Source organism: Phyllostomus discolor, chromosome 8, assembly GCF_004126475.2.
Source record: "Phyllostomus discolor isolate MPI-MPIP mPhyDis1 chromosome 8, mPhyDis1.pri.v3, whole genome shotgun sequence".
NCBI lineage: Eukaryota > Metazoa > Chordata > Mammalia > Chiroptera > Phyllostomidae > Phyllostomus > Phyllostomus discolor.
The window spans coordinates 35,993,022-36,008,225 of record NC_040910.2 but is presented as its reverse complement, the minus strand read 5'-3'; the positions used below and the strand labels follow the sequence as shown (position 1 = coordinate 36,008,225).

The 15,204-nt window shown below is 40.3% G+C and overlaps 1 protein-coding gene across 1 annotated transcript in view; it reads left to right on the top strand.

Annotated features, from left to right (window-relative positions):
• The window catches only part of ELP3 (elongator acetyltransferase complex subunit 3), an 87,764-nt gene that overhangs the window by 10,640 nt on the left and 61,920 nt on the right, over positions 1 to 15,204 (top strand). Inside the window, exons 4-7 of the mRNA XM_028521182.2 lie at positions 1,640 to 1,710; positions 2,517 to 2,580; positions 4,497 to 4,565; positions 6,447 to 6,601. Of these exons, the coding sequence (XP_028376983.1) occupies positions 1,640 to 1,710; positions 2,517 to 2,580; positions 4,497 to 4,565; positions 6,447 to 6,601 (359 nt within the window). The remainder of the gene's footprint in view (positions 1 to 1,639; positions 1,711 to 2,516; positions 2,581 to 4,496; positions 4,566 to 6,446; positions 6,602 to 15,204) is intronic.

Here is a 15,204-nt window from a genome sequence, read left to right as displayed (position 1 = left end):
TAAACACAGATTACCTAATCCTCACACCTCGGTCAAGGCCTCACCAGCTGTTGCAGTAATGACCTATAAGACCCAATTTAGAATCACATGTTGCATTATTTAGTTATCACGCCTGTGCAGTCGGGACACTTCTTACTTCCTTGACTTCATTACCTTAACACTTGAGGATTTCAGGCCAATTATACTGTAGCATGTTCCTCAGTTCGGCTTAATCAGGTGTTTCCTCATAATTCAATTCAGGTCCTGTGTCTTGGGCTGGCACGTTAGAGAAGTGACTCTGCATTCTTACTGGACCCATCGGGCGGTGCGTAGCTCCCTTCTGTCTGGCCACCGGTGTCGTTCATTGTGATCCCAGTGGTGAATGGCAGGCTTCTCCTCTGTAAAGTTACTCTTTTTCCTTCTTTAGTTTTGTGTGGCAAAGTATTTTGTAACTATGTAAATATCCTCCTGTTCCTTATCAGACTTCTAGTTTACTTATCATTTATTTGTATGAATGGATTAATGGTTTCCTATTTGGTGGGTTACAGTCATTATTTATTCTGATGCACAAAGTATCCCAGCTTTGACCAGCGGGAGCCCTTTCAACCTGATTTCTGTGTCTTTTCTTTTTCTTTACATGTCCCCATCATTCTTAGAGCAGTTTCTAGCTTTTGGTCATAGTAAAATGTTGCAGGCTCATCATATACTTTTCTTTGCTCCTGGAATGAGCTATTTCTCTCAGGAGTCCTGGTTTCTTTTTATAGAGATTGGTATTTAGAGCCCAAGGTCAGAGTGCCAGATAGGCCCACTGCTGCTAGGGTGTTGCTGTTTCCTGGCCCTCTATGCGGGCCAAGCTAGGAAATGTGTATGTATACATGCATGCATACATTCACACACATAACGCATCCACATCCATATTTATTTGTGTATCAGTCTGTTGAAATCAGTGAGTTCACAATAGTACCTTCAGGTCCATGCAGCCCACAGAGTTCATTGTAGTTCCCTCCTTTTCCATACTTAGAACTTCTCTGACAGTAAGAAAGCTGGCTTGCATTCACCTTAGTGTGTGCCTGTATTTGACTGACTGCTCCTCTGTGTAACCAGTCTTCTATTTCCACCATCCCCCCCTTTCTCAAGCAGACACTCTCCTTACCCGGCCTGGGCTCTGAAAACCCCTCTGAGAATATTTTGCACACACTCTGTGAAGTCCGACTCCTAGTTAATCATCTCTGCTCTGAATATTGAGATCTAGTGTGTCCATGAGGAGTTTGAGTTACAAAGGTTAGGTTTAGATGTAATTGTACAGAATTGCGTATGGTAGTTTTTTTCTCCTAGGCTATTTTAGTAAAACAAACCAGATTAAAAATCACTGTGACTTTAAAAATTGCTTATTTTTTTATTTATTTAAAAATATAATACAAACTAGTATAGACAGTGCGTAGGTACATTTGAAAGACATCAGTATTATTTTCAAATCCCACTGAAGAGAGATCACCTGGCACCCACTGCTTCAGCCGCAGAACCACAGCTTTTCCAGGGCCTTTGAAGCCCCTTGTGCCGCTGCGACGGCATTCCTCGCCCGCTTCTGACAGCGAGCCCGCTCCAGGGTTTTCTGCCGGTTATTCCATGATGGCTTTCTTAATCCATCTTTCCTCTGTAGATTGCTGTTGTGGCGGTGATGTGCAAGCCCCACAGATGTCCACACATCAGTTTCACAGGAAATATATGTGTGTAAGTAGGATGAATTTGATAAGTTGTGTGTGTGTATTTCAGTTCCACTAATAAGTCCCCCAGAGCCTTGACTAGTGCCTGCAGGGAATAGTTAAAACTTTGATTTAATAAATTCGTAAGTTAGTCCTTTGAAACAAGCAACCATAGATAGGCTATTTCGATGCTTCAGAAATGAAACAAAGATTTTAATTTGTTCCAATGTACAATAAAAATACATAGGTTATATAGAACTCAAAACAAACATTCTGTTAACTTTAGTAGACAGTTTTGTTAACTTGATAAATGAAACATGGAAATTCCAACTGTCAGAAATTTTTAATAAATTTGGGTCAGAAAAATAACCAAAATAAAATTATGTTTATAAATAACCTTTAAGCTTTTAAAATTTAGGTAATTGGAAAATTAACAGAAGAATATGCATAATTCCAGGTAGAAAGAGTAAATGAGAGCATAATATTCTTAAGTATAGTTACCAGTATAGTTACCAGTAGAGCACTGTGAATATCAGTCCAGACTTAGGAAAATTTAGGTCCTGTTATTGTCCCTAAAAGCTTGAATCTCTGGAAAAATAGTGACTGCAATATTCTGAAAATGACTGTAATAATGTTCCCTTATATGTTTATCTTGTTTTCTTGTTAGTAGAAAATGTATTATTTGCAGACACTGCAAAAGTGTAGACTCTTCTGTTAGGATTTGAAAGGGAAGCTTGTTTGATGTCCAGACTTTATGGGGACAGCACATGTTTGAACTGGCCTGTGGAACTAAGTTTCGTATCTGACATCTTCATTCTTGTGTTGTGCTGGCAGGTACTGCCCTGGGGGACCTGATTCAGACTTTGAGTATTCGACACAGTCTTACACTGGATATGAGGTAAAGTAGTGTGAGGTCGTCTTGAGGAAATGTCACATCGCACTCTACCTGGAATGTGCTTTTACAAGTACTAGCTTTCTTAAAATTTTTATTTTTCCCTGATTACAAAAATTATTCACCAGATATTTGCCAAGTGTCGACATTTTTCTAGTTACTTGGAGAAATACTTATGTGAGCATTTGTTATTAATATATATCAAACATAAGTGCTTTACAAGTTTAAAGCCTACCAGTAGTATTTTGAAGGTAGACACTATTAATTCTGGTTTTATGGATGAGGAAACTGGGGCCTAGAAGTCTTAAAACTTACCGCTAATGAGTGACAGGCCAGGTTTTGAATTCTGCGCTCCTCAGTCACTACATTGTACTCCCTGTGTGTGCAGCAGTGAAAAAACACAGGGTCCTTGTCTTGCAGGATTTCCATTCTAATAATGGGAGATAGACAGTAAAGACACATGCGAGAAAAAATACCAGGTACTAGTAAATGCTAAGCAGAGAAGTAAAATCATAGGGTCTAGCTGGGTGGATACTTTAGCTGTGGTGGTTAGAAAAAGATTCTCTGAGGAGGTGATATTTCAACTGAGTCTTGAATAACAAGAAGGAGACTTTCAAGAATATGGGCAAAGAGCATTTCTTTCAGGGAGAATAGCCAGAACAAGGAGCTGTGCTAGGAATGACAGTGGGGTTCTGGAGCAGGGAGGGTCAGGGGAAGAATGAGATTGGACAGAGAGATGCCATAGTCGTTTGGAAGCCAAGGCAAGGAGTTTGGGTTTCATTATAGATGTCATGACAAGCCAGTAAGACTTAAGGGAATGATATAATCCAATATTGGTTTTTAAAAGAGCATTTGATGGCAGGAAAGGGTTAGAGTGGGGGTGAGAGTGAAAGCAGGAAGCCAATGAGCAAGCTTCTGAAGCAGTCAGCCTCTCCAGAAGAGATCAGCAGCCAGCGAACCGTGTGACTTTTTCTTTATATATATATATATACATATATACACACACCTATATACATATATATACACACATATATAAACACACACACATTTTTAGCCTGTTTTTCATAGTTCAAAATTTTAAAAATACAGATGGATTTACTGAAACAGTTCCTTGTCTTTCCTGTCCCCTTCCACCCCTTTCTGCTCCCCCCTCCCCAGCAGACAATCAGATTATCTTTCCTCTACATCCTTCAAAGATACTATATGGGCGTATAAGCACAGAGAGAGTCTTTATCCTACTTTTTACACACAAGTTACTGTATCAAAATGTTGCACCTTGCCTTTTTCACGTGACAGTATATTTTAGAGAACATATTATATCGGTGTGTTCACGGCTGTAGAATATTCCATCATGTAAAAACAAAGACTTTTTTGAGCTCTGGCTGGTGTACCTAAGTGGATTGAGCTCCGGACTGCAAATCAAAGGGTTGCCAGTTCAATTCTCAATCAAGGCACATGCCTGGGTTGTGAGCCAGGTCCCCAGTAGGAGGTGCATAAGAGGCAACCACACATTGATGTTTTTCTTCCTCTCTTTCTCCCTCCCTTCCCCCTCAGTCTAAAAATAAATGAATAAAATCTTTAAAAAAAATAAAAGCTTTTTTGTTAAGCCACAAGGAACTATGTTACATTTAATGACCTTGTTTAAAGGTTATTCTACCAAATAACTCTTTTGAATATGTATGTACATCTGTGTCTCTGAGTAGTGTAACAATTTGTATAGGTTTCCATAAGTGTTCATATGAAGATAAATATGGTCTAAGAAGATGCCCTGCTGCTCAGATACTCATGACAGTCGGGGTGGAGACCAGCCAGATGCTATTCAGGACATTAGTTTGAAGCCTGAGAAAGATTAATGCACCCTTTGAAACTACTTTTTATTTTTAATTAAGTGTGGGCATAACAGGATCTTCTTTTTTTCGTAGCCAACCTCCATGCGGGCTATTCGTGCTAGGTACGACCCTTATCTACAGACAAGACACCGAATAGAGCAGGTGAGTTTTCTAAAAGCAGTTTTAAATTAGATTTTTGTACTTAGAAGGTATTATTGCTTGATTTGAGTTGTACCCGAAATAAGAACTAAAAATGTTTTTCCCCATTGTAACTTTTTAATATCCATCTGAAGGAGGGAGACTATTTTGCAATAGCTAGCAAGATCAAAAATATCTTTTTAACTTTTCTTTAGAGACTGTTATTTTCTTTAAGGGTTTATATTCTATGAATTTCTTTCAATTTGTAGAAAGTCATTTATGGATGAAATTTACAGACTGGAGATGTGGGGAAACTCTTAGACAGTAGGCGCCTGGGTTGAACCGTAGTTTCCCCCAGCTGGGGGAGGAGCTCTGTGGCCGGCTCTCTGGAGGAGGAACAGGGCACCGACTGCGGGAGGACAGGAGCAGCACTCAGGGCTGGGGGCTTGCCCTGTATTGTGCTTGTGATGGCAGTTACGCAATTTGAACGTCTACCCAGGCTCACCCATTCACGCTTAAACTTCAGTGGCTCATTGTATATAAACTGTACCTCATGTAACTGATTAAAAACAAGTGCTGTGTAAATTGCCTTGCTTTTGTTCAAGAAATCTGAACATTAGTGCAGTTTTATTTCTATAGGTTTTGCAAGTTTAAACTTGTCCAATTGAAAAAAAATATGAACACTGCCAGTAGTTTTCATAGTAGCATCTCGTAGGACGACTACAAAATCTCAAATGGAAAGTAGTATACCAGTATATGTTTTAATGTATATGCATATGCATGTATTTATGCATATGTATATGTTAAATATGTATACATACACAAAGATGAGTATATGTATAAATTATTTGCTATTTTTCAGGAACAAATGTTTAAAAAGTTACCTTTTTTACATATTAAATGTAGACATCCTTTACATAGTACATTAATTTGAGTTCATAATTTGGTAGCTACTTCACCCAGTCTTTCTCAAGCCCAAGGTATTGCAAGAAATTAAAAAATCTGGTTTTGAAAATTAGAATTTTGGCTTATTGTAGCTGACAAAATCAAAGATCTATACTATTACATATCTAGTAGTAGAGATGTCATATTTCATGTTTTATCCATCACACTTTATTTTCCTTTTTTCCCCTCAAAAAGCAGACTTGAAGTATCACCTATGTCCAGAATCTTAACAACTGATTTAAACCTTTAAAGTGTTACTTTAAAACTGCTTTCTTAATTCTTATGTCTAATCCAGTCTTTTTCTTTCATTTGCATCAGTCCTGATTATATTGCATGTAATTATCTTCTTTGTCCCCAAGATTACCACATAGTCTGACATAAATACATGGTTGATAAAGACTGCCTCTTATTTGCCTTTACTGCATTCTAGTTTATACTTTATGTGTTTTTAAATTTCCACTCAACTCTGTAGGTATTAACATCAAGATTTTTATTATTATTTTTAAAGATTTTACTTATTTAGAGGGAGGGGAAGGGACGGAGAAAGAGAGGGAGAGAAACACCAATGTGTGAGAGGTACATCAATTAATGCCTCTTGCATCGCCCCCCCCCCCCCCCAAGTGGGGGCTTGGCCCACAACCCAGGCATGGGCCCTGACCAGGAATTGAACCAGTGACTGTTTGGTCTGCAGGCCGGCACTCATACTGAGCCACACCAGCCAGGGCAAACTTTTTATTATTTTTAATTCTCACTCTCCCTCCTTATTTGAGCTATAATTTTTTTTTCTTTCAGACTCTGGAGTCTATTTTTTTAATCCACAGAATTTGCTAAATGTGTTTAACTGCTCCTCATTTTTAAACTATACTGATGAAAACACTGCAAAGTAAAATTAGAAATTTGCAATACCCTCTTAGGTTAGTGACTGTATCTTTTTAATGCTGATGAATTCATGTCTTTCAGCTGAAGCAGCTTGGCCACAGTGTGGATAAAGTGGAGTTTATTGTGATGGGTGGAACATTTATGGCCCTTCCAGAAGAATACAGAGATTATTTTATTCGAAACTTACATGATGCCTTATCAGGACATACCTCCAACAATATTTACGAGGCAATCAAGTAAGCAATCCTTATTTTGTCCTATTCTCCCAAATGGGTGTCAGTGCACCCTCCTAGCAGCAGCTTATAAGAACTCCTTCAGCTCGACATCTCCATTCCTGGTTCTTTTCCGGAGAATGCAGGGGTGAGGGGGCAAGTCACCAGATTTCGTTATTTTTATTTGTATACTTTTGATGGATCATAAGGTTAAATACATTTCCCCAGTTTTACTGGGCTGGACTGACACATAGCACTTTGTGTTCAGGGGCGCACAGCACTGTGGTCTGGCCTGCTTGTGTCGTGACACGATTGCCACAGTAGGTTTACGGTGACATTTGTCATCGCGTCCGTCTCTGGTTCTTGGAGTTACTTCTTTTGTGGGATGGATTGCTCCCAGGGAAATAGTGCTGTGCTGTGTGTGTGTGTGTGTGCGCACGCGCGTGTGAATGAGGTGTGTGGACATCAGGGTCCTCAGAGAAAGAGGGGTTCATGAAGTCGCTGTGGGGGTCTTTTCAGCCTCGGGCTGGCCTCACCTGCAGGAGCAGGTGATGGAGGTAGGTGACTTTTCAGCCCACCTAAAAAGAGTGCTGGGTTCTCTTTACCTGAAACGTTTAGCTGCTATAAAATCAACAAAACAAGTGACTGTTATTTAATAACCATTATTTCATTATTTGCCACTTTTTAAAAAGTATTAAATAATTTGTTTATAATAGGATCATTTATTCCAAATGCTAGTTGACAAAACAGAAGAGAATTATGCATTCTTTTGTTACCTCATATCTCAATGTTCATACATAATTCAGGGATTTAAGAAGTGAAAGTCTTAAAAATAGTTTTTATTTTCAGAAGTTTCAGGAACACCTAGTTAATGTACCCTGGTTCTTCATTTACTGGGTGTTTGTGGAGGGCACACATGGTGCCATGCGCCGCTGCTGCCAGCACCGGGAACAACCTGATGGACAGACGGTGCTCTCCTTGCCCTCACAGCACGCACAGTTTACTAGTTGAATAATAAGACGGTAGGCTGCTGTGCTGGAGGGTAAATGGGGTTAGTCTCTGGGCGAGGTGGTGATGTTGAAGCTGAGACTTGAAACGTAAGGAAGACTCAGTCAGACCAAGTGCAGAGAAAGAAGGGAAAGGCACTGAAATGGGGAAGGACTTGGGGTGTTCTGGGGACAGAGGAGGCCAAGGCAGATAGATTCCAGTGAACAGAGGGGATTACCTGCTCAGTGATGAGAGTTAGGGATGGGCTGGATTATGTATGGTTTCGAGGAGTTAAACTTCTGTTTGAAATGCAGTGGGAAGTAAATGAATGGTTTTAAGCAGGAGAGGGTCATATTCAGGGTAATAAGATAGTTCTGGGTATCGTCTCGCTAACAGGTTAGAGGGGTATGAGAGCCAAAGCGGGAACCCAGAGAGAAGACTGTCGAATCCATCCCAGCTCGGGTGCGGGTGGTGGCAGTAACCACGGAGAGGAGAGGAGAGGACTGATCAGAGCTGTGTTTGTTGTTGCCGCTGACAGGACTGTGGGTTGAGCTGGGGTGAGGAAGAGGGAGGAATCAAGGATGACCCTCAGGTGTGGGTTGTAGGAGATGGCTGATGAGTAGTGTGGTATACTGAGATGAGGACAGAGGGAAGACAGGTGTGTGGGAGAAAATTACAAGGGTTTCGGTTTTTGTTTTAGATGCGTTAAGTTTGAAATGCATAGGATACATCCAAGTAGATGTTGGGCAGGCTGAACAAAAGATGCCCGGGCCAGTGGTACTGTTTTGGGGATTATCTGCTCATAGATGATACTTAGGGAATTGGTGCTAGGGACATCTTTTCCTGCCCATCCTACTTCCCCTGTCCTCTTAACTTCTGCTTTCCTTTGGGTTTGTAAAAATGAAAAAAAAAAAAAAAAAAAAAACAGACTTTTTCTTAAGTTGAAATGAGTGTCAATGGTTCCTTGAGGGGCCTGTGTGAGGAGCTCAGCACTGGGAGAGTGTGTGAGCAGCCTGCTTGGATTGCCTCAGGTCATGAATGTGACGAGTCAGTTCTGTGTCCATGAATCTGGATTTCCAGCGGCAGCTGGCCGGTGTGACCTCTCCCTCCGACTGGGGCTTTAGCAGCAGAATGAGATGGTGACCATACTGTTACTGCTCATTCAAAACCTTGGTCACTCAGAAGTGTGTGTGAGTCATGCGTTTTAGTAAAGCTCTGAAGTCTTTGACTTCTGAGAGGTGATGTAGTCCAACTCAGTCTTCTTAATAATACTGAAATCAAATGATAGTGTAGAATAAAGTATAATTTGAGGAAAACAACCTTGATTAGTTCAAGACCCCATGACATTGGAATAGCAACAGCACCTCAGAGGGCTACTGACTAAACTTAATTCCCTAGCAGGATAATGTGTCAAGACCATTAAATTTTTCTGCCCATGCTTATATATCACACACCCTGTTTTTCAGTGCAGCTATTCTTGAGTTGTAGGGCTTGCCTGTTAAGTGGAATCGAGCTATAAAAATATCCTGGACTTGCCTTGCCCCTCAGTCCTCTGCAACCCCTATAAAATTTTGGCACAAAGCTTTTCACAGCCCAGTGGAGGTTCCCTGCATCCCGTGAGCTGGGCCAACTGAAGATCTTCATAATGAATTTCTAGAATATGCCTGGTTTGATGTTTTCATCAGTCCAAACTTTAAAAATTTTGCTTTATTCTTGGTGTGAGGTTGTACTTCATTTTTGCAGAAATGTTCTAATGCCCAGTGGTATTTGGAAGTTGTCTGTCGTTGGGGTGAAAACAGCATTTCAACTGGCCAGCTTGGCTCTCAGAGTCTGTAGAACAAGCTCTTTGGAGAACAAAGCCGCCTCCTGTGGTGAGGAGCCAGCCTTGTTTTCTTTCCGTTCTCCAGTTTACCTCAAGAGGGCAACAAACACTTTACTTTCCGATGAAAATTTATACAACTTGAGTCTTCATTGCAGCGGATCTCATGAATGGCTCTGGGGAAGTAATAAAAGTACAATCTGGGAGCCGTAAAGCCATGCGTAAATGTCACCCGGAATTCTGCCCAGCCGCGCTTGACGTGTTTGCTCTTTTCTCGTCGTCTCTGTGCTTTTATTAGATAACCTTACAAAGCTGGTTTGTGGCATTTCGTTTGCTTTGTTGAGGTAAATTTCTACTACTAACTTCCAAGAATAGAGTTGCCTTTTTTTTTTTTTTTTTTTTTGGAGGGGAAGAGGAGAATGTCATATAATTTGAAGAAATGGTAGCCTGGTTCGTGCTCTAGCCCAGAGACATAGAAAACTCTTTTCAGATGTTAGCGTCTTTGTGAAGTGAAGAGCAGCCCAGAGGTGCGGGGTGTGGAACCAACGCGTTTTCTGCAGATGTTCGGGGGGGGGGGGGGGGGGTACCTTGTTGCTCTCTGTGTGGTCTTACACAGGGGGTGTTCGTTGGAGCTGCAGGGGGCTACCCAGGGTGGCTGCCCTCTCAGACAGAAAGTGGACAACTTCAGATTTATTTTACTATTAGTTGGTATTCGTTGTTTTTGCTTACTAACTACACAGATGTAATATTTTCATTAGCTTAGGAGAGATTTTTATTTAAAAGGTTAATTTTAAGTTCAGTTAAAAATACATATTGTGACAGATGAGTCAACAATGTTTAAGGTTAAAAGTCTGTTCACGAAGTTAGTTCATGTGTCCCTGTTTTGTTATCATGTGTCTAATCTAATTAAAGTTTTGTTTCTTAGTTAAAAGATTAAAAAGTAGCCCTGGCTGGGTGGCTGGTTGGAGCTTCTTTGTCCCATGCACCAAAAGGTTGCAGGTTTGATTCCCAGTAGGCCACGTACAGGAGGCAGCTAATCAATATTTCTCTCTCTCTTCCCTTTCCTCTAAAGTCAGTAAACATATCCTCAAGTGAAAATTATAATTAGAGTAAGAAAAAGCCATAAAAAGGTGAACTTAGTTATTTATGGCAAGTTAGTAGCAAAAAGTATGTTACATCCTTGCAGATGGAAAAATTGGAAAGCTGAGTGAACAGAAAGCTCAAGGACAAAGCAGGGGAGGTTTCTGTGAAGACTCATTAAATCGAGCAAAGTGATAATCACTGATTTCTATCAGCTAGCCTGAGACTCCTCCATTCTCTCCAGGGAGAACAATTACTGGTGACTGTCGTCCTCTAAACGTCATAGCTCTGGAGATGAAAAGGACCGGTAGTAGGGGCTGAGTCACGCATTCACCAGAATGCAAATGTTGCCAAATAACTCAGAACCACCTTTTTAAATAGTTTTATTCCTTTTTATCAGACCTGCCCAGAAGCAGTTTTACAGTCAATCTTTAATGCTCCTTGGCTGTTTTCTCAAGATGCAGTTTAAAAGGATAGTTACCTATCAAGAAGTGGGTGAGTCATACCCTCTCCCATTGGAATTTTTAATTTGTTTCCAGTTCTTCCTCTCCCTCTTCCACCCCAGTCAATGACTTTGAATACTTCAACTATGTCTTGCTTTTATTAGAAAAGCTAGGTGCTAGGAAATGCTGGGTACCAGCCCCAGGAGACAATTGCATAGACTTGCAGAGTTAGGAAGAAAGAAAAAGCAGCCCAAAAATGCCTGAAGGTGGCCGTCTCCTGCCTTGCGGCCCTGGGCCTGACTTCTGGAAGGCTTCAGACCTCCGGCCTGTCTGCATTTCGACTCCAGTGCTCCCCTGCCCTTTATATGTTGCCCACTTTTACTTCCTCCCTTGGTCAGCTGGATTTTTGTAGATGGTGACCAGGATCCTTATTCTCATGACAGCCTAACCTAGGATACAATCTTAGACATCTTAAAAAGTGGTATTAGTTGTTTTGTTCCAACATTTTGTTTCAAACAAAAACTGAACACCACCCATATTTATCACATACTTATTAAACTATTCATTCCTCCATCCATCAGTCCCTCTTTTTTCCTACTTTATTTTGAGATACATTTCAAACTAGGTTGCAGACTTCAGTACCAAGTACATTATTGTGCACACGATTAACTTGCTCTCAGTTTGTAGTGTCTTTTATAGTTGAGTCACACATAATAAAATGCAGAGTTCTTAAGTGTATCATTTGATGAGCTCTAACGAATACAAATGCTGATGCAGCAAAATGCTTCTGAGATAGAGACCATTGTCACCATCCCAGAAAGTTTCCTTGTGCCCTTTCTAGTAGATTCTCATCTGTACCTCCCAGAGGCAGCTGTTGTGTGCATTTCCCCATCTGCGGGTCAGTTTTCCTAATCTAGAACTTTATGTCACGGACCCATACAGCACATACAGGCGTGCCTCAGAGATACTGCAGGTTTGGCTCCAGACTGCCCCAGTAAAATGAGTAACATTGCAATAAAGCGAATCACGTGGATTTTTTGGTTGCCCTGTGCATATAAAAGTTATGTTACAGTCTGTTAAGTTTGCAAAAGCATTATGTCTAAAAAACGATGTACATCCCTTAATTTAAAAATACTTGATTGCTAAAAATGTTAACCATCATCTGGGCGTGTTAGAGAAATGCTGTAGATGGACTTGCTCAAAGCAGGGTCGCCACAAATGTTCGATCTGCAGAAAACGCGGTATCCGTGATGTGCAATGAAAGGAGGTATGCCTGTGCCTTCGTGTAAGGGTTCGGGCACGGAAAGATTTGTCAGCCTTGTTGGGTGCTTCAGTAGTCGCTACCTTTCGAGGGCTGAGTAGGATCCCAGTGCATGCAGAGAGCAGTTTGTTTATTCATTCTGTGGATGGACCCCAGGGCCATTTCCAGCTTGTGGCTATTATGAATAAAATTTTAGGGAACATACTTTTGTGAATATAAACATGCATTTCTCTTGAGTAATGACTAGAAGTGGAATTGCTGCATCATATGTTAAGTTTTACAAGAAACTGCCAGGCATTTTGCCGAGTGGCTGCACCATTTGTACTCCTACCAGTAACACAAGAGCGTTCAGTCCCACATCCTCACCGACAGACGCTGTTGTCAGTCTTTAGTCATCCTAGTGGGTGTGCAGTGGTGCCACATCGTGGTTTAAATTTGCATTTTTCTAGCTGATGATGTTGAGCACTTTATTATATGCTTATGCTTTCTGTATATATTTTCTTTGTGAAGTGTTTGTTAAAATTTTCCTATTTTTTTTGTCTGTTATGTATATCCTGAATAGCAGTCCTTTGTTAGCTCTCCATTTTGCAAATAGGAAAACCCAGTCTGTGGCTTGACTTACTCATTATGGTAATGATAATCTTTGAGCATAAACGTTTTTAGTCCTCACCTGAGGACATTTTTTCATTCCTTTTAGAGAGAGGGGAAGGGAGAAGGAAGGGGAATGTTGCGGGGGGGGGGGGGGGGGGGGGGGGGGAGAGGAGTGCGGGGAGATGAGAAATGTTGATTGGTTATCTTCTCATATGTGCCTCTACCAGGGATAGAACCCGAAACCTGGATACATGCCCTGACCAGGAATCGAACTGGCAACCTTTCAGTCCATGGGACCATACTCCAACCAACTGAGCCACACTGGCCAGGGCTAAATTTTTTATTTTGATGAAATCTGATTTAGTAGTTTTTCCTGTCACAGTTTTTGCCTTCTATATTATCTCTAATAAACCTTTGCCTGCTTCCAAGGGAAGAGAATACTCTATGTTTTCTTCTAGTTCTAGTTTTTATAATTAGCTTTCATATTTAGGCTTATGATCTATATTGAATTCTTTTTTGTGTGTAGTGTTGAGGTAGGAGTCTATGTTTCTGTTTTTCCCATATGGATATCTAATTGTTTCAACATCACTTATGTAAAAACTTTCCTTTCTCACTAAGATTGTATTGTCATCTTTGTCAAAAATCGATTGTATCATGTGAGGCTAGCCTCTCCTCTGTTCCACTGACCTGTTTTTCAGTCCTTATAACAATACCACCCTGTCTTGATTACTAAGCTTTATAGTGTGCCTTAAAGTCAAATAGTGTAAACCTGTGCTGACATTGTTTTCCGAGACTGCTTTGGATACGCTAGGTCCTTTGTGTTTCTACATAAAGTGTAAAGTTAGCTTGTCATTCCTCTTAAAAAGTGGGGTGAGATTGGGGTTGTTAACAGTTTAGAGCACTCGCCCTGGCCAGGCAGTGCAGCTGGGGAGTACCATCCCAGCGCACCAAGGTGGTGGGCTCCATCTCGGTCAGGGCTCTCGCTGGAATCAGCCAGTGAGTGCATCAGTGAGTGGAACAACAAATCGAGTTTCTCTCTCTCTCTAAAATCAATAAATGAAAATTTTAAAAACTAATGTTCTCAGATTTACGAAATTAGAAACAACTTTGGAACGCTTCAGAGAAAATAGTGTGATAACATTGAGTCTTCCAATCCATGAACGTAGTCTGTCTCTTCATGTACTTAGGTTTCATTTCATTTCTCTTAACAGTAAATGTAGAGATATTGTGAACCTTCTGTTAAATTTATTTCAAAATATGGTTGTTAGTGCTATAGAAATGAATCTTTTTTCAAATTGTTTGCGGCTGGTATAGTTGTTCCTCAGTATCCGTGGGGGATTGGTTCCAGGACCCCCTGCAGACACCAAACTCCACAGATGCTCAACCCCTGAGATAAAATGGCATTGTATTGCATGTGACCTATGCACATTTCCCCATACACATTAAATCATCTTTCCTGTGTACTTACAATGCCTAATGCAGTGTAAACGCTCTGTACACAGTTGTCATACTGTATTGTGTAGGGAACAATGGCCAGAAAGACAAGTCTGTGCGTGTTCAGTACAGACGCACTCAGCAACCATCATAGGCCCCAACTACACGTCAGCAGCAAGGTAACTTATTTTCTTTAATATTCTCCATCCACGACTGGTTGAATCTGCAAGTGTGGAACCTACAGAGAACCAACTATATATAGATGTACTGTTCATTTTTGTATATTAAACTCATGAACTTACGAAGCTCACTATGTAGTTCTAAAAGTTTTTGTAAATCTGCTAGGATTTTCTTTATAAACAATTATGTAATCTACAAATACAGTATGTTTTTAATTTTTCCTTTTGGATTTTCCTTTTTTTTTTTTTGCCTTATTGCAGTGTCTGTGACATTCAGTACAGTGTTAAACAGGTATGGTAAAAGTAGACCTCTTTGTCTTTTTCCAGTAGCACAGAAAAAACTTTTAATATTTTAATATTAAGTGCAGTGTTACTTAAGGGTTTTTTTGTAGATAACGTTTATTCAGTTGGAGAGAGGTTTTATCACTGACTTCATTTATCTGATGGTTTCGCTGCATCTACTTAATGATCGCGTGATTTCTCTGCATCTGTTTAAATACTCACATGCTTTTCCGCCTTTATCCTGATAATATAGATTACTTTGGTTGATTTTTTTTTAAACATTAAACTAACCTTGTATTCCTGGGATAAACCCTATTTGGTCATAACATCCTTTTCATTTACCTCTGGGTTCAACCTGCTGATGCTTTGTAAAGCACTTTGTGTCTATGGTCATGAAGGATGGTGGTTTGTAATATCCTTGTTTTAATTTCTTTGTCAGGTTTTGGTGTTTGTGTTATGCCAGCCCTAGAAAAAACCTGGGAAATGTTCTGTCTTTTCTGAAAGAGTTCATATGAGATAAATGTTATTTCTTCCATGAATGTCTGCAAGAC